A 22,235-nucleotide genomic window follows, 5' to 3' on the forward strand; every position below is an offset into this window, starting at 1 on the left:
GTTTGCCCCCCAGTATCAGTGGGTGTGAGTTGCCAAGAACATCCTTCAGAATGTTAGGAGTTTGAGGAAGTAGGATTGGGGAATCTGAAAAGAATTCCAGAAGAACTGGAAATCAAGTTTGTGATCTCCATGTCAGTTTCACCATCTGTCTCCTAACCTCTGCTGTGAGCCTCAGGATCATTAGGAATGGGGAAACACATATCTGAGCAGTTGGCCCCAGTCCTGAATTAAACCATTGGTTACCTCTTCCAGCTTGCCCTGCCAAGGCTTGAACCTAATCTTTGTTGCTCTGTATCTTCTCAGCATCGGGCTTTAGACATATGTTGCTTTCTGTGGGCTCAATGTGCCCACAGGCAGTAAACTGTGTGCAGTGGATTTAGGAAATTTTAAACAGACCATTGAACTGTATGGAAACATACCACAACCATATATTTTTAATATCTACACATCGAAACGTTTCTATTGCTTTGTGACATACCTCCTTCACTCTGATGACTAGATAGGAGATCCACTGATCATGATTTTTATAGGGTGCACAGCGTTTTTGTTTTCAAAACATGCTAATTCTCTCCTGTCGCCCTTGTGGAGGAACATATCACTGCCAAGGCTTAACTGGCATCTGCATTCCCCATGGTTTCTGGAGTATGAAGGTACCAGTCATGCATTTGCTTCAACGGGTGTGAGTTTGTGCCAACGCACTAAACAACAGGGAATGTTTTTTGATGTGGGAGCTTCCAAAATTATTTTCTGCAGTGTTTGGGCCCGGGGTTGGCCTGCACCCAGCGATAGATAGCGAACAACCCCAGATATTTCTAACAAGTAGAGATCCAGGGGAATCCAAATTGATTTGGCGTGTATGAATCACAGTACATCTGATTGCCCAGAATGCCCTGCATATGTCAAAGTATGGGGAAAGATCACATTTTCTACATTTTCTGTTACTGTCCAGCTTTTCAACACTTCTGATAAAAAATGTCAAAAATTTGTCATAGGCTAAAGTGCAAGACAGGAAGAGGCCAAACCTGTAACTGTATGAAAACCACTGTAATTTGACTTCACAAGGTTACAGTTTTGGACTGCTCCTCTCCACAGGCACAGGATCAAGACTGATTTGCATATGGCTGGGTCCAAAGTGGGGTGGCGTAGTGGGCAAAAGAACGATAGAATTAACCCAGATCTCTTGACGGGGGAGAATGTTTGAATCATTCAACATTCCGTCCATCATTTGTTGCAGTTACACTTTTCGTCCTAAGTGCGATGGGTATGCCCAGACTTGGGTCCCTTGCTCACTGTGCCACTGGATTCAAGCCAGCCTGGCTGATGAGGGGTGACATACCCCAAAACCGGTCCAAGGATGCTTGTTTCCGGTCAAGGGAGGACCTGACTTGGCAGTTCGGTCTGGACTGTTCCCATGCGGCACACGGTCAAGACTGATTTGCATATGGCTGGGTCCAAACTGGGGTGGCGTAGTGGGCAAAAGAACGATGGATTTAACCCAGATCTCTTGACTGGGGGGGGGGAATGTTTGAATCATTCAGTATTCCGTCCATCGTTTGTTGCAGTTACACCTCTCCATTGTAGTAGGCCCACCCTCACTTGTGAGGTACTGTTTTCATGAGAAGATATTTGGTAACATTGGTTTCTGGGACTTTTGTTGTTCATCACATATTCCATCCCACAAATGTGAGGGTATTCTCTATTTTTTAACAAATGTTTGACTTTTGCATGGCATTCTGAGTTGGAAAGAAGTGGTGGCATTCAAGCAAGTCACACACCGAAAACTCCTTTGGATGTGTGACTTTCAGAAATGCACGTTTGTTATCCCTAGGTGCTAGCTGACCCCAGGCCCAAATAATCCAGATGCCCACATCCCAAATATTGACATAATTCCAAACTTCTTTCTTGGGCTTAATAGTGTTGTCGTCTTCTGCCTTTTTCTTCCAGGATGATTGGTCTGCCTGTAGTTGTGGGGTACAGTTCTAATCAGGAGAATTGTGGGAATGTAAAATGCATGACACTTGCTATTATCTGCTGAATTTCCATCTATTTTTGACTTCCGATTGTTAATCTGCCTTCTAAAATGCAAATACTTCCTCGCAATTACCTGACATAATGGGTAATCCAGATTTTGGAGTGGTTCAAATGACACCCTATTGGTAAGCTCAGATTCTTAGGGACATTGAGAAAGTACATAGTTTGTATTCACCTCAATTTATACTCATTAGAATTTTTATTAGCAAATGGCTCATAGTCAGTACACTGTAAAGAAAAAGCAGCTGGATTATTATATGTCCATTGTGGGCTTTAGAAGAAACTATAACCATTATACAGACTATACAAACACAATACTTGTCTGCAACACATAATTCTGCTCTCCAGCTCAATAGTGGGTGGTTGGCAAATGTGAGTAGTTCTGATCCCCATGGCAATAGATGACGGTGACTAACTGGAGATTCCACACCTTTTGATTAATCCCCAGGCATCAGACAGAATCCAGAACTTGTTTAGCAGTAAGTCATGTCCCAACAAGTGGCATCCCTGCATCCTATGTTGTTTCGCTTCAGACATGATGTGGGCGGGCTTAGATGCCACCCATAAACACTGTCCTCAGTTCTTTTCTTTCTGTGCCAACAGCCAGGGATCAGGAGCTACCCTTCGTCTCTTTGAGACAAAATTCTGACAATATTTCTACAGTGTGTAAGGGAATATGTCACCTTCCAAATCTACAGGGTGGAAACCCTATGGGAACAATTGCAAACAAAAGTCAGTGGTTGTCCCACATGTGGTTTGCCTGTGGCACCTAGGGTCGGACCACAACTCCAAGGCCTTCAGTGATTGGTCCTTGAATCACCCCAAGACCATTCAAGACCAGGAAGTGGAACTGTTCATAGCAAAGAACTGCAAGATCCCAAGTCAAGATCGGTTGAGGTGAAAAGGTAGGTTCCTGTCCTGCTACCGAGGCCACTCCTGCAACAGATCATCTTAATCTAAATCCTTGGGTAAATCCAAGAAAAAAAATGTAAGAAGTCCAAGCAGGACTCTGGCCCGTCCTACCTTTCTTGATCTCCCAAGAAGGTGCAAGGGCGCCATTGTGCCTCCAGGTGGCAATCCTGAAGTTGCTCTGACCTATCTACTAGAAGGTAATGTTCTGGTATCTATTGAAAAAGTGAGGAATCTGCAGTTAGAAGTATCTATCAGAAAGAGAATGTTACCTTCGGTATTGCATTTTATGGTAGAAACCATCTTACCACAAATTCTGGGCTCTTTCACATAATAAGGTTCCATTGTGAAGATCTGTACAGTGGTCATGATTGATTTGATTTTGCCTCTGTGCCTGTGGGCGCGGATGAGTCGGAAAGTAACAGAGGTCAATGCGCATGGGTAGTGCCTCTCTAGGCCTGCACACACCACTTTCAGTGATGAACAACGTCAACGTGGAGTCGCTGGCTCCACCTATCGGCAAGTACGGGTGCTGCTGAAAATTCTCCGGATCAAATTCTGAAACCTGTGAAATATTATAAAGGTGAGGAATATGCAGTTCGATTGTCTTTACCAGAGAGAGTGTTACTGAAGGTAAATAACTTGTTCTTCTGGGTTCTTGCCAGTCTTCAGCAGAAAGTAGCAAGTAGGTTTCAGGGTGCCTGAAATGCCCCTTTTAATATATGAGGTAAAGCATCACTCCAAAGCATGCAGACCCTGTTATTGGTTATCTGGGTGCCATTTGACTTCCCCAAATCGAGATTTACTTTCATGTTTCTTGTAGATGCAGTCACTGCAAGGTTTCTCAAATGGTTACACAGCAAATATCCACCCGCACCTTGTAGATTCCTAAAGGAGACGTTAATCTGATGCTCTCAATAGTGATAGGAAGTGGTTTCTACTTCTATGAGAATCTCTTTGCTTATTTTTAAATACTCCCTCGTGGGAAATGCTATATGTAAGCAAACAAAGCATGCATCTAGCATTGCTCTGAACTGGTCAGGAAGGACCCTCCTGAGCTCATTCAGTGTGAGGGAAAATCTACCACCTTTGCATTGTTGGAAATCATTCCTGTCCACTTCCTGGACTCCCTTGCATTTCTTTATGCAGCACTATTGCCACTGTGGGCTAGTCCGTGCACAATTTCAATGTGTTACAGCTGTTCTGCATAGTTTCCTGAAATGACTAAGTAGTATTCTCAGGCATCCTCCTTTCTGTGGTATTTATGAGTTACTCTACAAGCAGTCCGTGGAAGCTAATATACATTATATGATCACATTAACTTTGGTTATCATCGTTTTGATGGCCCAATGGTCCCGGCAGACTCCTGAATACCCTCCAGACTTTCCTTTTGAGATTAGCATTATTTTTTTGGGAGGGGGGTAGTTTTAGATAGCACGAACAAGACCCGACGGTATCAGAGTGCTTTACATGAGCAAGAGTTACATTACAGACGGACACATTCATTTTTGTTAGACACGGGGAGATTACGTTATTTGCCCTGAATCACAGAATGTTGAACATCATTGCAGCGACTCAAACCCGGTTCCCCAGCTCCAAGGTCGACCGCCCTAGAGTTAGGCCACATTCTCTCCCTATATTTAAAGTATTTTCATTGACTCCACCCTTTACACCCTTAGCTTCGGAGTGACTTGGAAAAAAATGCAGAACTGACCACACATTCTGCAGGGGTGCCATTTTTAGCATGCTCCATGTCGCTTCCCGAAATCAGAGCTGACGTCCCTCCGTGCCAGTTGGTGCTGTTGAAAAAGTACTATAGAAATAAAATTCCAGATCCAATCTGGCAGGTGAGATAACGTTAAAAGAGTGAACCTTTGGAAGCTGTCATGTCCATCACAATGACTGTTATGGATGGTAAGTAACTTTAACTCCCACTTCCAGTTGCTCTTTGCTTATTTTGTACCTCCTTCTCTCCAGGAGTGGTCACCTTCTCATAATCTGAAGAGTTTGAGAAAGAAGCAGCTGGCGGCCCGTGAAGCCATGGCAAGGCAGACGGTCTCCTCAGAAACTGAGCTCAGCTGTGTGGAATCATCCATGATAAGGTACACCACATTCTTCTTTAATAGATAGAAAGAGTGGAATGACCTAAAATCATCTCTCCCTGCAGCTGTTTAACATGCACAGTCTGGAATAGAATATTAGTGATTGTCAGCACAAGGAATCACATCAGGCGAGAGAAGAGGCTGTGGGATTACTTTACAAAGCTCTTCCTCTGGAATACAAAGATGCAAAAGTGTAACAAATCTTGGATTGGAGTGGGGGTGGGTGCGGTTAGTGAAATTATGAGAACAATGTGGTACTGATGGTTGCCTTGAACCTACTAGTAGACAGTTCAAGTACAAATGCGTTTTGCCATTGCAGCCTGTGAGCAGTTTTACATTGTCAATTCAACTTGGGAAAGTAAACCTTTGCCAGCCTAATACTCCCTTTTTAGGTCTTGCCTACGCAGCGCGCATGCGCTCTATAGGAGGGGATCTCTTGAAATAGATTCGCTTTTTTGCCCAAAAACGTGCACACTTTCCATTGCTTTCAATGCAACGTGTGCACGTTTGACGATTCCCTTGCGGTAGCGAGCGGCACCATCTGTTAGCAATTATCGTGCTCGCTCCCGCAAGGTAAAAGCTGTGCGTCCCTGCTCTCGGCCGCACTCCCCCCACCCACTTATTTTTAAACATTCTACTGAAGCACTAACTTCAAAACTAGTCAAACAGCCCCACCATGTGGGGCACTGTGGCAAGTGTTGGTGTTAATAACCGTAGGCACCGTTTCAAGCACACTAACTTTGAAACAAGTAACACAAGATAAGATAATATGGTTAATATATCAAACGCACACCAGACAAAACCATAAGCACAGATCTAAGAACTAGGAGCCACCAACCTCTGAAATGAATGTTGCAAGATCCGGCAAAGAGGCTGGGCAGCGTGTATATTTTGGTACACCCAATAAAAAGCATGCGCTAATATACCTATATAATACAGCTGTAGTGCCCATACCATGTGCGCTACAAGGCCAAAATGGTGGGAGGTCTGGGTAATGCCATGCCATTAAGGGAGGAGAATGGTAGAAGTATGTTTATAAAAAGTTCACTGTGCATGCCAGAAGCCTAGAAGTCCACTGAAATGCACCACTAGGGAAGCTACGCAGCCAGGGGGTGGTCTTTAAGGAACATGGGTGGGACCTCCCAATACCAGAACAGGAGCGCAGGCAGACTCAACACTATACAACAGCAAGGGCATACATACAGGCTGGCCACGGCATATTTGTTCAGTGACCAGGTCTTGCTTATTGCACAGTGCAATACCATGCAGCCAATAGTTCCCTTCCGACCTCCTTACAAAGGACTCGCTGGTGGGCTTGATAGTTTAGAAGACTTGATATATAGAGCTCATAGAAACTAGTGCAAGTGGGTGAATCCCAGCGGTTTTACGCTCACTTTCGATGACATGGCTGAGCCGTTCCCAGAAACTAGATGTCTCAGTCCCATTAACCACCTCCGACCCCATCATGTATTCTCGGGGAAAAACACATCCAAGAGGCAAGGGTCAGCCTCAAGCTATTACAGCAACCCAACGCTCCTTGTGAGCCCTCCCTTTCTAATTAATCAAAGACGCCCCACTGAGGTTCATGTGGTTCTCTTTGGGTTTAACTGCAATGTCTGCAATTTATCCTAGCTAGCACCACCACTGCATGCTGGTGGATCGAACAAATCCTTCACTGAGGTGCTTGAGGCAATTCGTGTGTCGTCCTTCCAATGCATTTGCGAAGACTACATAAACCTACTGCTGATACGTGTGGTATTCCGGTCCTCACCACCCACTGCTCTATGGACTCCAGTGTCAAGATCCTAAACTGGGTCATTTTTTTTACGCTATCAAGAGATATCATCAGCACTTTTTTTTTTTAAACCTTTATTGATCAGTTCAGCAACATTACAGGCATGGGCCTATAACCACAGGGGCCGGCCGCTAATCAAAAATAGGAGCAAGTATACAACGATATGCCACAGCTCTTCAGCCGACATCCCTGAGGTCCGGCAGCGATTCAGGATTAATTTCATATTAAACGCAGAATTAAGTTACAGAATGAGACAAAGGTTTTATTTTTAAAATTAACTAAATAAACGCATCGGGTGCCACACAATCGAAAATACTGATACGGTGGCTAGGCAGAGCAACAGGATATGCAGGTCAGGAACAGCAATAAGTGAGACACTGGCGTTAATGCATACTATACAGGATATATAATCATACAATACACAGTCTACATCCAGTGCCAGTCCTCAGTGCCCGCCCACCCATAGATCAGGATAATGAAAGAAGCAAGAGCACCCGATACGGATACACGATACCAATCAGAACGTTTCGCCAACTATACTAATAAAAGGAAGAAAAGGAAAGGAAGAAAAAGGGCCATAGAAACAAATAAAGGCAAATGTCCTGTAGACAAAGTGGCTCCGGACAGCAGGCGAGGGTCCCATCCCAGCAGACCCCGGCGATGTCTAACCGGGTCCCCGGGCCAGGAGTCACAGAACCTCCACAGACGCTCAGGTCAATTGTCCGACGACATCAAGAAAGCTACGTCGATCGCCATCAAAAGCAGATCTGGGGACTGCCACTGCTGAGACCGGACTCTGTCGCAGTAACCTGGCCGATGTTGTTCAATTACGTCTCGGCTGGGCTCAAACTCGAGGCCCCGGCTTACAAGCTGCGTTAGGCCAGGATCTAGAAGACGACATAACTCCGTCAATTCTGGCGACAAAGGTCTGGGGATTGAACCAAACGATTCAGCAAGGCTTCATCTCCCTGGAGGTCGGACATGATTTCAGGATTAGTTGCAGGATCATCCAGCTGGAAACGGAGGTCGACGGAGCCGGGCCCTTAAGCGGCCATCTTAGTCGGTGACGTAGCTCCTCCCTCCCATCAGCACTTTTTATTTCAGAATTCAAAGACTCGTCGTGATCAGGTTCCTAGAAGGCTCGGAATTGAGCTCAACTGTTCAAGGTCTATGCAGCACCCCTTAGCTGCCCTTAGCTGCCATAATATGCATGTTTGGAGTACATTTTACCAACATGCAGGTGACACTCGGTAATGCGTCTAGATTGCACTACTTATGATGAATATAACTGACTTAAAGATTGTTTTGGAACGGTTGTGTCCTGGATGATTGGGGACTCCTTGCATCTTCACACTGACAAGACAAGTCCACCTTAGTGGCTACACCTTTCATTTGCTTAATGATAAGGCATGGAACTCTCTACCCCAAGGACTCAAACCCATAACTATTCTTCTTGAATTTCGTGAGCATCTAAAAACGCAATTTTTGCTCTTTACCAGGATTATTGCTAACTGTATAGATTTTTAATTTAGAGCCGGATGCTCGAAGGGTAAGCGCTGATCCTACAAAACATAAATCAGTCACTCCTGGGTGCACTCATCATGGTGTTATACCTGTAGGTGAATGCTCCCGATTCGTAGTACATCTTTGGCTTATACTATTTTTTATCTGGGTTGTGTAATTTGAAGAGCTTTGAGTGACTACTAGGACGAGACAATGAGAGGAGTTGTAATAATGATCCCATTAGTCAAATTAATATTTGAATGAATACACCGATGAGGCAATCAGTAGGGGTGAATTGTGGGTTTGTTGATATTTGTCGTCTAGCAATGCGCTGGGAACAGGATCGACCAGGTCAGCTCCTATAAATACTTAGGGGTGTAAATGGACTCCAGATCAAATTTCAACAAGCAGTGGCATAGCCAATAGGTCTCGCCTTTGGGACCTTATAATGTTTATCCTTGCAACAGTTGATGTTGTTGCACCAAGTATATTGTGCTGGATAACTGAACACTTATAAAGACCCAAAGGCGAGACCTATTGACTATGCCAATGCTTGTTAATACATATGTCACCCCTGGGGTATGCCCTAAACACCCCCTAGGGCAGCGTGCATTATATTTAAAAATGTGGACATGCACTTTAAAGTTTCACATGTTCTGGTATTGAAGAACTCACAAATTTGTTTTTTCACTAATGTGAGTCTTACCTCCCATAGGATACCATTGGGTTAACTTATTGCATTTAATAAATAACGAGGTTTGTTTGGGAACAGGAAGAAAAGTAAACATTTTGAAAATGCTACTTTTAGATAGTTGGAATTTTCTTATCCTAAACATACAGCTCCTGTTTCTGGGTCACATGACTAGATGCAGTTGGCCCCAATGTACTCCTCGCAGGAGGACTGCCTGTTGGCCGGATTGGTCATAGTCAGTAGATTGGAGTGGCGGAGTCTGCACCTTCCACACTTGCACTTCAAAGAGTTGTGGGTGTTGCTAGAGAAGGGCTAATCCCCCCTAATCCAATAACCCCATTTCTAAGGGAACTTGTAACATGTTCCCCAGAAGGGGAGGAATGGTGGTCCCTTTAGTATTTTAGGTGAACCCAGCACCATTATAGCGGTTTTTTGCAATTACTCTGAAGCAAGCTGTGTTTAATCCAGTCATTTATATCACAGAGACAGGTTTATAAATCCACAACTCACTCGAATAGTCTTCTTGATTCGCCACAATGTTGGTATCATTTGCATAATTCTGAAACAGCAAGGCACTGCTCAGAGTGATATTGTACAGGTGCCTAATGTTATTGTTTAATAATTCAGGTGAGTCCCCTTGAAGGAAGAGAGCATGATTGCAGAGAGAACAAAGCCCTTAAAGCACACGCCAGGGTGCAGAGTACAGTAACTGAAGGACTGAAAGCTGAGCTGACACTGGAGTCCTTCCAGAGGTGCCCATCACCAGGCCTTTAAACTAATAGAGTGACACAGATTATCTTAACCTAGTTCAGTGTGTGAAGAGGTGAAACTCACTCTTAAGGCGGCAGGCCTAGAGGTCGCGGCAAATGTACTGGTTTGTGAGAGTGTTGATCCATCAAAAATGTATTCACTAACACCTAAATCGACATCAAGCTTTGCCAGTAACTCATCCCAAATACATATATCCAGCAGATTCAACATAGAAAAAATGTCTCACTCAGCCTTCCTTTTGCCTTCACCAAATACAAATCCCTTTTCAAAGATTGGACGGTTATAGTCAAAAGATGACTGGGGGGTTTATAATGGACTAGAGAAACTTTGTACTCATTATTGTTTCTAGAGTTAACTGATATGAATCTTTTGGAACCACTATATAGCAACATTTTCTATATGATAAGGTGGATTTAGGAATGATGTAGACTAGCGGCATAAGGAAAACGAAAAGACTCATTATCCCACAGTGGGAGTCACAAAAGGACTGCTGGAAGCGGATATACTCTGCATTCACAAGAGGAGCAGAGAGATCGGTCAGGAAATCATACCTTTCTCCCGGGTTGTCAAGTTAATGTTTTCCTGAACCACCACTATTATCTTTCGTTGTAATTTTAGGGTTTTGTTTCCCTCATTACGGTGTGTCACAGTTAATTGAGACTTTGCGGTAATACCTTTTACTACACACATTTTAAATAGGAGTTTGGTGGCTAACACTGCACTCCCTGGGTATTCCCCCAATAAATCAATACATGTTGGCAGGACAAACCTGTCAACATTTAGAAGGGAAAAAGCCACAAAATTACTGGGACATTATCGGGGGAAATTTAGTAACTGTTTTTTTTTTTGTTTATCAGACCAACAAAATTCCGAACCTGTTGGGCTGGTTTTAATGTGGTCTGATACATATTGCCTCAAACACTGGCCTCTCGTAACGAGGACCATTGTGATAGTGAATTATTATTTTATTATTTTCTCTTAACGTTTTATGATGGGTTCCCCATCAAAACTGTTTGTTTACTGTTGCCAAGTTATTTTTCAATATGTTCACCCAGGTTTTATGCCTTATACACTAGGGTTAGTAATATATTATTTTTCCCTTTCCCATACATATTATTAGACTCGCATGCAGGGCTGTACAATTTCTATAAAATACCTGCTTGTCCAATGGGTTGAATGCTTCCTAAATCTACTTGTCCTCTCATAAAATACACTTGTCCCTTCTTATGCCATGCAGAGAGGTGACAAACTGTGACAGTATTCTCGCTATGTAAAAACTCTGACAATCGGGGATCAGATTCTAGCAAGGTTCTGATTTTTCCACCCCTCTGTAAATGTATATAGACCCGATTATAACTTGAGTGGAGCGGACTTCCTGTAGGAGGAATCCATCATGAGTGGGCCGTTGTTCCTGCACTTGGAATTACAGGGTGCGAGAACAACAGATCTGATTTTACTGGCCAGAAAATCCAGCAAATAAATTTGCTTTGGGAAACAGTTGCATTTTATCCCGAACCTGTTTCCCTGCTCAACCCTCCTCCATGGTACTCAGGCAAAAAATTTAATAATCTCATGCCGGACTACAGTCTCCCCTGCTCTTTCCCATCATCGTTCATCCTCCCCTCACAGAAACCCCCCACTCATGTTTATACCGGCCCAGAGTAGAGGGTAAATGTGAATGATAATCCCCACAGAAAAGGTAATATCATGTATGAATCTGTCTGGTTAAACTAGGTCTGTGCAGTTATTCCCCATTCCATTTGGACAAACTCGTAATTTCATTGTACTGATGGGGAGTTACCGCACTGTATTGATCCAGCGCCCCTATAGAAAATATGTCATAAGCAACGCTGCCCAACTACACAATACTCACCATTAATCATAAATCACTCATAAGGCCCATAAACCAATGTGACATATTTCGAGCAACTGAATCATGTGACCTAATTAATAAACCTATTCACAAACTATATACACATTTATATACATCTGCAAAATAATGATTTCACCATGGTTTTTGTAAAGCTTTTGCTTTTTAATTAAGTCACTTAGGCAAATGGATCTGCTGATGGTAACGACTGTGAAATAACAAGGCCAGCTTGTCTTTTCAAAATCTTATTTATTAACTATTTATTCAAGGAAAGTGCATTTTATTAGAATCTTTTTTATTAAAGCAGCATTATTTGAAGATTAGCAATTAGAATCAACAGTGTCAAGCAAAATCAAATAGCATGATTTAAAGAAGAATAAACAGTTTTCCATCACCTAAGCCCTAACTTCCCTGTCTAAAACTCACTTCACCTAAAAGAATAAAGGTAAAAGTCATTTAACCCTATTGATCCTTACGTGCTCCAAAATGTCCAACAGCACGTCACGCCTAACAGGAATCTGGAGACGATGAGCAGCAAGAGCCCCCTCCCTCCCATTGGGACAGTTTTTATACCTTTTCTGACTAGCTAAAGTATCTTTATCGGACGTTTTTTCGAAAATCCAAACTCGCAATTGGCTGAGCCACGTCAGTCCACTATTAGGTCATTCTCCTCTGACCAAGTCCGGGGCCTCATCATAGCCCTTATTGTTCTTAGTTTCACCATCCTCTTTGCTTCCTCAAACAGTTACATTTCCCGAGGAGAATCTTTCACTTCCTAATCTTGGCCAGCCCCACAGCATCCTGTCCTTGGCAAAGACTCCAAGAACACATTCAACTCGACCACGTTTGTCTCTGCATTAAACGTTGTTAGTTCAGCAAAAAGATGACTCTTTCGACTGCGCATGGGTAAGACTTTACTCTGGTCAAGTTTTCACAAGCTGCAGGACTGCCAGCCATTTTCTCAGGCCCATTCGTAAAACTAATGCATAAACAAACACAAAACAATGATTAATGAAAGAAATAGAGTTTGTTCTGTTACCCACCCACCTTTGCTAATTATTAACCCATTAATCTATGTTACCTAGCAGAAGCAAATAAAGCAACAAACAGATTTGTGCAACATAAAGACGAAAAGACAAAGCATAAGCACACAGAAATAAGCACATGCCATTAATAAAACAGCCGCATTTAATTCTGACAAGAACGATAGACAAGATTAGTTCATTATTTTTCATAAACATACATTTTGCAACATAAAGCACATATATGAGCACAAATATTAGTCCCTTATGTAATGTGTGCGTTTTAATCTAGGTTGGTTAATAAAATTCACTCCATTCACGTTAGTATAATTACTTTTTATTATGGAAGTTTTAACTTTGCGAGTTGAAATAAAATTATTTCTAAATCTCGCTCCATCAACTCCCTCATCTGGTGATTTCAAAATCACCAAACCACACCCAAAAATTTAGCAAAATGTTATCCCATCGAAGAACATGTTTTGTTTTCACTGTGTTAGTATTTCTAAAGTCCTGTCTCAGCTGTTTGTCTGCAACTTTCGTATTGAGTTCTACAAAACTCTTCCAGTTCTATTTCTCTCTCCTGCTCCTTTCTAAGCTTGTATATTCTCTTCTTTTCCCTCAGGTATTTCTTTCTCTTGTGTAACATGCAACTGATCTTTAACAAAAAAATTACAAAGACTATAACTAATAAAGGTGTCAGTATTTTGCCAAGAATTGAACCACCAATCTCTTGAAACCAAGTTTTGATTGCTGCAAATCTTTTGGTTAAGCGTTCTGAAAAATCATCCTCTTCTAAGGGTACAATTTCTGATTGCAACTCAGTGATATTTTTGATATACATCTCAATACCCTGACTCTTATCAGGAATGTAGGTACAGCAGTGTTGGACATGCAAAATGCCACAAACTCCTCCCTCTTTTGCTAGCAGGATGTCTAAAGCAAGACGATTCTGCATTACCATGGACCGTATAGCAATGAGCTCAGTGTCCACCAACTGAAAGCCACTAGCTCTGTCAGTTGACAACCTGTCAACAATTGTGGACAATTTTCTGATTCTACCTGCATTCAGGGTTATACCTACTAAAGGTATTACTGCTTCAAAAATGTCTCTCAAAATTTCTGAGAAACTTTCTCGTTTAAATCTATTCAAATGATTACTAATTTCAAATGAACCCTCTGCATTTCTGTCAACATGGAATATTTTTGGAAAAACAACTCCAACAAAACACGTCCCATACCAGTGATCTGGGAGGTTATAGTAGGGTTTGTCTCCACACACAAAATAAATTCCAGGAAAAATTGGATCCTTGCCACCTTTGAATCCCCACCCCCCCATGATTTGATAAGTGTCCTCGCAATGACTCGCTTCCACAAAATAGTTATCGAACAAAGTGTTATCTCTCCTAATACAAAATGTACCACTAATTGGTTTGTCTACGTGTATAGCAACATTCTCAAATGATTTACCATTAAGCTTTTCGTCCTCCAACTGCCAAAATTTAGATTTAGTCTGTTGAAGCATCTCATTTCTTTTGTAAATTGCTCACCTCTCCTCTACTAGATTCAGGAAAGACTTTTCCTCAGTTCTCAATTTACATGTCAAATTATTTCTAAAAGCATACTCGTAAGTAAGTTCATTTGTCACAATGAAAAATTCCCTCATCTGTTTGGCTTGCTTGTGCTTATTTAAGCTATTTTCAGGTTTGCAAAGATCTCGTCATGGTAAGAATAATAATACTCCAAGCGACCAGTCTGATAAAATAAGCTAGCTATTACACTACAGGTCATGCCATAAGTAAGAGGAAGCATATTATAGGTAACTCCCTCCGAAACAGAAGCAGGCAATTTTACACAAATATAACAATCCTTGACCTTTATGACCCTTACATATTCATCCAAAAGCCTTGAAAAAGTATTGCTAGAAAAATCTCCAACAGATCTATCTCGGTGGATCTCTGGTTTGTGATCAATAATTCTGTTAGTTTTGCCTGTTACTCTATGTTTGTCTTGTTTAACTGAAACTTTGCTCGTCATATTAGCCTCATACATTTCCTTGTCATATCCAAAAGGGAAAAGGACAGCTAGAATTAACCAAAGCAGGATTATTAGGACCACACAAATCAAAGACATTTTACAGCATCTCCTAAAAATGGAACACCTTGAATTGCTATTAGTAAAAGTGTAAGGCATTTTTACTCCTTTAACAAAAACTTGCAAAAACAAAAATCAAAAATTAAAAATGTCAAAATTTTCTTCTAATACCCCCCTATTTTAAATATATATATATATATTTTTTTTTTAACAAATCCCACCTTCTAACAACTTTTCTTCGACCTTGCGTCACAATTTGGTTTCCAGCTAACAAGATTTCTTCGACCTTGTGTCTCCTAACACAATTCCTTCAGCCTTATGCCAAAAACGAGAACCCTACATTTTTTACAGAAAGTACTTAAATCGTTGTCACTATTGTCATCTATTTCTTCCTGACTGCTACTTTTAACTTCCACTACAGGTGGAATAACTATGTAAGTCCATTCAGGGGACTTGTATTTCTGGTTTGGTTTCAAAACTCTCTTTGCTCTACTACTAATGTCTTCTATTTTCTTTCCTGTTTCACTTTTCTTTTCAGGATCCTTTTGACTTGATATTTCATTAATTTGCTCTTTTGATCTGTTTGCTAATTCGAATTTCAGGCCTTCATTTTCTCTTGGCCAGTTATCACCTTTTCTCGCTAATTTCTTCTTTGGCTCCGTCACATTACACTCTGTTCTCCAAGCTCTTTTTCTGAAATTTCTTATTTGAGATTCTTCATCATCACTGTTATCTGTTTCGCTGTCAGAAATTTTAATTCTGGACTCAGGTACTTCTTTACTCGGCAGCTTCACTCCGTTAGGAACTCTATCCTTATAGCTGGTACTTGGTAACTCATCTTCTTCTTCTTCAATTACCTTCAACTTCCCAGTTTCAGATTTCCTGTTCCTGCTTTCAGGGCTTCTTTTCTGCTTTTCAATACTCTCCTGGTCTTGAATCACAATTTGATCAGACTCTTTTTCTGCTTCTTTTTCTAGCACATTTTCGTCATTCTCAGAGTCTAGTGTCACAATTTCCAAATCTTTTTCATTCAATGCTTGATTCACATCTGAACCTTCCAGATGTCGACTTTCCTGTTGAGCTACAGGATCTGAATTTTTCTCAGGTTCTTCTTCAGAATCTGAATCCGCAGTAGTATCACTTTCTTCATCAGAATTTTCAGGTGTAGGTACACGAATAGTATGACTTGCGTGAATCCACCTCTTCAAACCCTTGCACTTTACTGCATTTGTTGTGACTAGAATAACTTGCATTGCTTTTTGCCACCTGGGTACCAGACAGTTTCTTCTTCGATGAACTTTTGTCCTAACCCAGTCACCTGGTAACAGATCATGTGCTTGCTCTTTTTCTCTTGTTTGCACTTCCGTTCCCACCTGATGGAACACAGAAGTCACAACGTCAGATAAGTTCCTGCAGTACTCCAAAATGACGCTATCATTAATAGTCATCAACTTTCCTACTGGTATAAATGCTTGTCTCATGACCCTGCCCGTGAGAATGTCATGTGGGCTTAAACCTGTCTTTTTATCAGGTGTACTTCTCAAAGACATCAAAACAAGTGGAAGTATATCAGTCCACTTCATACCTGTAGCTAGGCACATTTTGGCAAGTCTATTCTTAATGGTTCCATTCACTTGTTCAACAACACCTGATGCTTGTGGTCTGTATGCACAATGTAGCTTTTGTTCTATGTGTAGAGCTTCACAAATCATTTGCAATAGTCTGTTTTCAAAATGTGTTCCACGATCAGTTTCCACAGTCACCGGAAAACCGTACCTAGGTATAATCTCCCTTAAAAGTAATTTTGCAACCAACAGTAACAGAATCATTGTGACGTGTAGGAAACGCTTCAATCCATCTTGAAAACAAACACACTATCACAAGGACATAACGTAATTTTTTTTGTGGTGACATGTCAATGAAATCCATTTGTAACCTGGTGAAAGGACCACCCTCCCGTCCTATGGTTCCCATGCTTACAACTGTTTTTCTGATGGGGTTCATTTGTTGGCAAATCGAGCATCTTTGGCAAAGGGATTCTGCAATAATTCTAAACTTTGGATTGAACCAAGTCTGTCTAAAAAGCCTAATCATGGAATCTCTTCCTATATGTCCCTGACCATGATACATCCTAGCCATGTCAGCAATCATACTGTTTGGTAAAATTGGTCTGCCATCTTTGTAAGTCCAAATTCCATCTTCTTCTCGCTGTCTACATTCTGCTTTTAACCATGCGTTTTTCTCCTCATCACTTGCCTCATCTTGTAAATCTTTTACTCCCTGCCATGTTTCAACTACTGATGTTAGCATAAGTGAGCTCAAAACATGTTCATCATTTTTTTCCCGATTAATTGAACAGTTGTTTTTCGCACAATACCTTGCAATCTCATCTGCATAGGCATTTCCCTTAGTGATAAAATCTTTGCCTTTCTTGTGAGCTGCACATTTTACGACAGCAATCTTTTCTGGTAACTGAATGCCACCGATCAATCTTTTTATCAATTTTGCATTTCTGATGGGACTCCCTGCAGATGTTAAGTAACCTCTTTGAGACCAGAGCTGTCCATAATCATGCACAACTCCGTATCCATATTGGCTGTCAGTCACTATGGTTATTTTTAAATCTTTTGCTCTTTCGCATGCATGAATCAAAGCAATCAATTCTGCTACTTGAGCTGAACGAATTCCTTCAAGACATGATGCTTCAATCACAGTAGCTACTGTACATACACAATATGCTGCTCTCAAAAAGCCCTCATCTGTTCTCAGACAAGAACCATCAACAAAATAAACAAAATCTGATTCAGGCGAAGGAACATCTTTAATGTCCTGCCTAGGCTTGGTGCAATATTCCAAAACATCCAAGCACTCATGGTCAATGTCATTTTCATTTCTAATCTCTGTTACAATACCATCAGGCAATAATGAGGAAGGATTTAAATTCACACACCTTGCTATCGAGACATTATCTGATCCCAGAATAACTTTCTCGTATTTGGTAAGTCTGTTACTTGTTAAATGCTGTGTTTTGCTTCTAGTAAGGAGAATTTCTACTGAATGGGGTACATAGACTTTTACAGGAAATCCCATTATAATTCCCTCACTTTGCTCAAGGCTCACACTTGTTGCAGCTACTGCTTTTAAGCAGCCTGGTAATGCTTTTGCAACAGGATCAAGTACTGCTGAGAAATATGCTATTGGCTTTCTCAGTTTTCCATGTCTCTGAATTAGAACAGACAATGCACATCCTTCTCTTTCACTGCAGTACAGCTCAAAATCTTTTTCATAATCTGGCATGCCTAGGGCAGGTGCTTCACACAAACTTCTTTTTAACTTTTCAAAGGCTTCCATTTCAATTTCTGTGAGTACAATTGGATCTTTTATATCAGATTTTGTTAATCTCTGCAGTGGTTTTGCAATAACTGAGAATCCTCTAATCCATTGACGACAATAGCCAACCATCCCTAGAAACATTCTGACTTGTCTCTGTGTTTTTGGAGGTTGCATTCCCTGAATCATTTTTATTCTCTCAATTGTCACTTGTCTAATTCCCTTTGCAATTCTGTGACCAAGGTATTTTACTTCTTGTTTACAAAACTGTAATTTTGCAGGTCACACTTTATGTCCCTCATCTGCCAGATGATTCAAAAGAGTAATTGTATCTGTGACACAGTTATCTCGTGTTTTTGCTGCTACAAGGAGCTCATCAATGTACTGAACCAATGTCGATTTTCCAGGTAAATTTAGATTCTCCAATGATTTCTTTAGCAACTGATTAAAGATAGATGGACTCTCTGTATACCCTTGAGGAATACGACACCATGCTAATGTGCGACCTTGGAACCGGAACGCAAACATTTGCTGGCTGTCTGAACGCAATGGAACAGTAAAGAACGCATTGCAAAGATCAATGACTGTATACCATTCTGCATCATGCAGAATTTGGTAAAGAATTACTGCTGGGTTTGGAACAACTGGGCAACATGGAACAACTATTTGGTTAACCTTTCTCAGGTCTTGAACTATCTTGTACGTTCCGTTTGGCTTTTGAATCCCCATAATCGGTGAATTACAAGGACTGCTTTCAATTTCTTTTAGAACACCTTGCTTTATGAATTTTTCAATTACAGGAATTACACCTTCAATTGTTTCTGCTTTCATTTTGTACTGAGGAATGTTTGGAAATTCTATTCCCTGTTTCACTGTAATCTTAACTGGGTCTACATGTTTCATCAAACCCATCTAATTTCCTGACCAGTCCCAAATTTCAGCTTTGACTGTCTTTTTCAGTTCTTCAGGTAAATTGTCTTTATCAAATACAGGAAATAATTTACTTTCCTCTGCTTCAACCATTAACATTGTTAATCTGTAAAGCCCATCTTCCTCTAATGTTTGAAGCTCAATACCCTCCGGTGAGCAGTATATTTTGCAGTTCATCTTGCAGAGAATGTCTCTCCCTAGCAAGTTTACAGGACTGCTGTTACAGACTACAAATCTGTGTTTGTCTTTACATTTGCCAATCTATACCTTCACAGGCTCTGTCAAATTTGTTTTAATTTGTTGATTAGCTACACCAACTACTTGGATGCTCTCACCGGAGAGAGGAAGGTTTTCTATTTCCACTGATCTAACAGTAGAACGGGTAGCACCAGTGTCCACAAGAAAAGTGATTTCTACATCATTCACTTTGCCATTTACAAATGGACCAGACTGGTCAACCTCAAGAGTGGCTCCAAGCACACACTCTTCCCCCTCTCTCAGGCACCGTCATAAGTAATCATCTGAATCACTTCCTCCATTTTCTGTCATCAAAAATTGTCGAGAAACATTTGGCACATTCACTCTTTGCGGTCTGATTACCTGATCACCTCCGCTGAATCCTGTTTCCGAATTATACCTCTGACCATTCACACAGTTTGGAAGAGGAGGTTGTGGAATCTGATTCTGCTGATTCGCTAACTGTCGCTGTAGCTGTTGCTGCAGATTCAGCTCATTTAACTGTCGCTGTAGCTGTTGCTGCAGATTTACATCATTCTGCATCTGTGGATTTAATGATGCATTTTTTAAATTTCTGGGCGGATTTTTACACTCGCGCTTCCAGTGTCCAATTTCGCCGCAATTAAAACAAGGCAGCTTTTGTTTTAGCTCTTCAATATTAACACTAAATTTTGGTTTATTAAAATTGCCTTTAAATTTTCCATGACCCTGATTCTGATTAAAATTTACATTTTTATTTTCTAAATTTGCAATCTGCTGTTCAGCTACTTTCACCTGTGCCCACATTGCCTTTTCCTTAAGCTTTTTCTGTTTCGCATCTATTTCATCACTGCAGTATTTTGCTTTTCTCGGTATATCGTCAACTGAGAGTGATTGCCATCCAACAATACCATTCCTGATCATATTACCAATTTCAGGTCTCAGGCCATAAACAAATCTGTATATAAAGTGGCTCATGTCCTTTTCACTTCATTTTTCATAGCCACTGTACTGTTTAAATACCAACAGTAGTCTTTCATAGAATGAATGCACCGATTCTTTTGGCTCCTGATTTGTTCTGTCAATTTTAACCCAGTCTACTTCTTTAGGGGCAATTTTATTTTTCAACCAGACAATTACTTTATCATAAAGATCCATAACAACTGGTGATGGAGCACCTGTTGCTTCATCTCGAGCAGGTTCTACCTTAGGCCAACTTACAGAGACTTTACATTCTGTCCAAAGATCTGATGGGACGACAATGTCAAAGAATCCATCCAGATCAATCCACAGAACTTTCGAGACCTTTATGAATCTGTCCACCTGTCGATACCATTCCACAGGCTTCTCTCGCAATCGAGGAAAATCATTTGTGAACAACAAAATGTCCTGTCTAGACCAAGGAACATGCACATAACCACCTCCTGCTATTTCTCTCATTGGGTACTGATTAGCCACCATGCCCCTTTCTCTCCTTTCTTCCTCTCTTTTCTTGGTCCACTTCACTCTCCATTTGCTCAAATCACCCAATTTTTTAATGTACACAATCAAATCTTTTATATGCAGAATTCTTCCCATCGCATTAAAATTCCCAATGTCTTTTTCAGAAAATTCTAGTCTGTAATGTTTTCCCAAATGTTTCTGTTTACTCAGGTCAATCTCTAATTCTGCAGCTAATTCTTATAACTGCTCATATTTATTTTTCGTTTTCCATTGTATGCTTTTGCAAATGAATAACAATTCATCATCTTGATAATGCTTTAAACTGTCAGGACCAATTGTGCCAATTATTAATTCCTCCAAATCTGCTTTAAGTTTTGCAACATCAAGCTTTGGGGTTGAATCTGTTTTCTCAACACTTTTTTCTGGTAACTCCGTATCTGACTCTGCACCCATTGGTGTTCTGCATAATGAATCTGGATTAAAAGTTAAATCAGGCATCCGTGTTTTCTCTCAATGTATCTCAGTTAATTCTGAATAAAACTTTTCAGCCACTTTCTGAATTTCTGAATTTAATGGAATAGTCAAACCTGGATGTCTAATTTCTCCCTGATCGAAAACTGGCTGAACAGCACCAATCATTACTGGAACTGTTACTGCTTCCATGCCTTTAGTTAGTTGCCGAATTAATTCTTCTTTTGATCGTAAATATTCTGAAGTACTTGGAGTTTCCTCGTCTCTTCCAGTACTCATTAGACCTCTGGAAGGAGTCTCATTTCTTGAAACTGGAGTTTCAGGAAAATTTCTACTTTCACCATATGCACTACAATTAGTTCTTGTTTCTACTCTTTCAGGAGTTTCTGTATTATTCGGGTAAAATCTGGGTGACTCCTCATTAAGTGGAGGTGCACTTGTAGTGGTTCCTGTAGAAACCATCGGGGTAGACCATGAACAAGCTGGTTTTAAAGGAGTCTGTCTTTTATTTGTAAGGTATATTTCTTCTAAAACAGAATCTTCCAATTCACTTTCTTCAATATTATTATTTTTTGGGTATTCTTTTGACCTGGTATTTCAGTAACCATTACTCTCACTGGGTACATACCATTACACATGTCTGCCTTTCTCCAACGACGCATTCTATCTTCATGAGTTTCCCTGTTAAAATTTGATTTTGGACTTCTTATTATACCACTGTTTTCTCGTGCAAGTTCAAATATCTCATCTTCCCACTCAGCTAGAGCTTCAAATTGTGTAGGTCTAGGCTTCGGCACAAGAGCCATCATTTTTTCTCTCAAATTTTTCAAAACTCCCATATTAAACGATCCGTCTTCTGGCCATGCCAAAACACCATCATCCTTGATATAATTCATCCAACTATCAAACCAAAGGCAAGTATGATAACCATATTCCCCTTCCATATAGGCTGCAGGTGTTTTGTACTTATGAAGTAACTTTCCAACTCGCGTTTCTATTTTCTTGTCAGGTTTAATAAACATTTTCAATCTCTGAAGCCATGTAAGCTTCTTTTCCTCTT

General features: G+C 40.8%; 1 protein-coding gene across 2 annotated transcripts in view; it reads left to right on the forward strand.

The window, feature by feature from the left end:
• Positions 1 to 22,235, forward strand: part of WDR11 (WD repeat domain 11) — a 677,364-nt gene that overhangs the window by 407,323 nt on the left and 247,806 nt on the right. For both annotated transcript variants that reach the window (XM_078643933.1, XM_078643932.1), the window contains exon 15: positions 4,918 to 5,042. In XM_078643933.1, coding sequence (XP_078500059.1) covers positions 4,918 to 5,042 — 125 coding nt within the window. The remainder of the gene's footprint in view (positions 1 to 4,917; positions 5,043 to 22,235) is intronic.

The sequence above is a fragment of the Lissotriton helveticus genome, chromosome 5_1, assembly GCF_964261635.1.
Source record: "Lissotriton helveticus chromosome 5_1, aLisHel1.1, whole genome shotgun sequence".
Taxonomy (NCBI): Eukaryota; Metazoa; Chordata; class Amphibia; order Caudata; family Salamandridae; genus Lissotriton; species Lissotriton helveticus.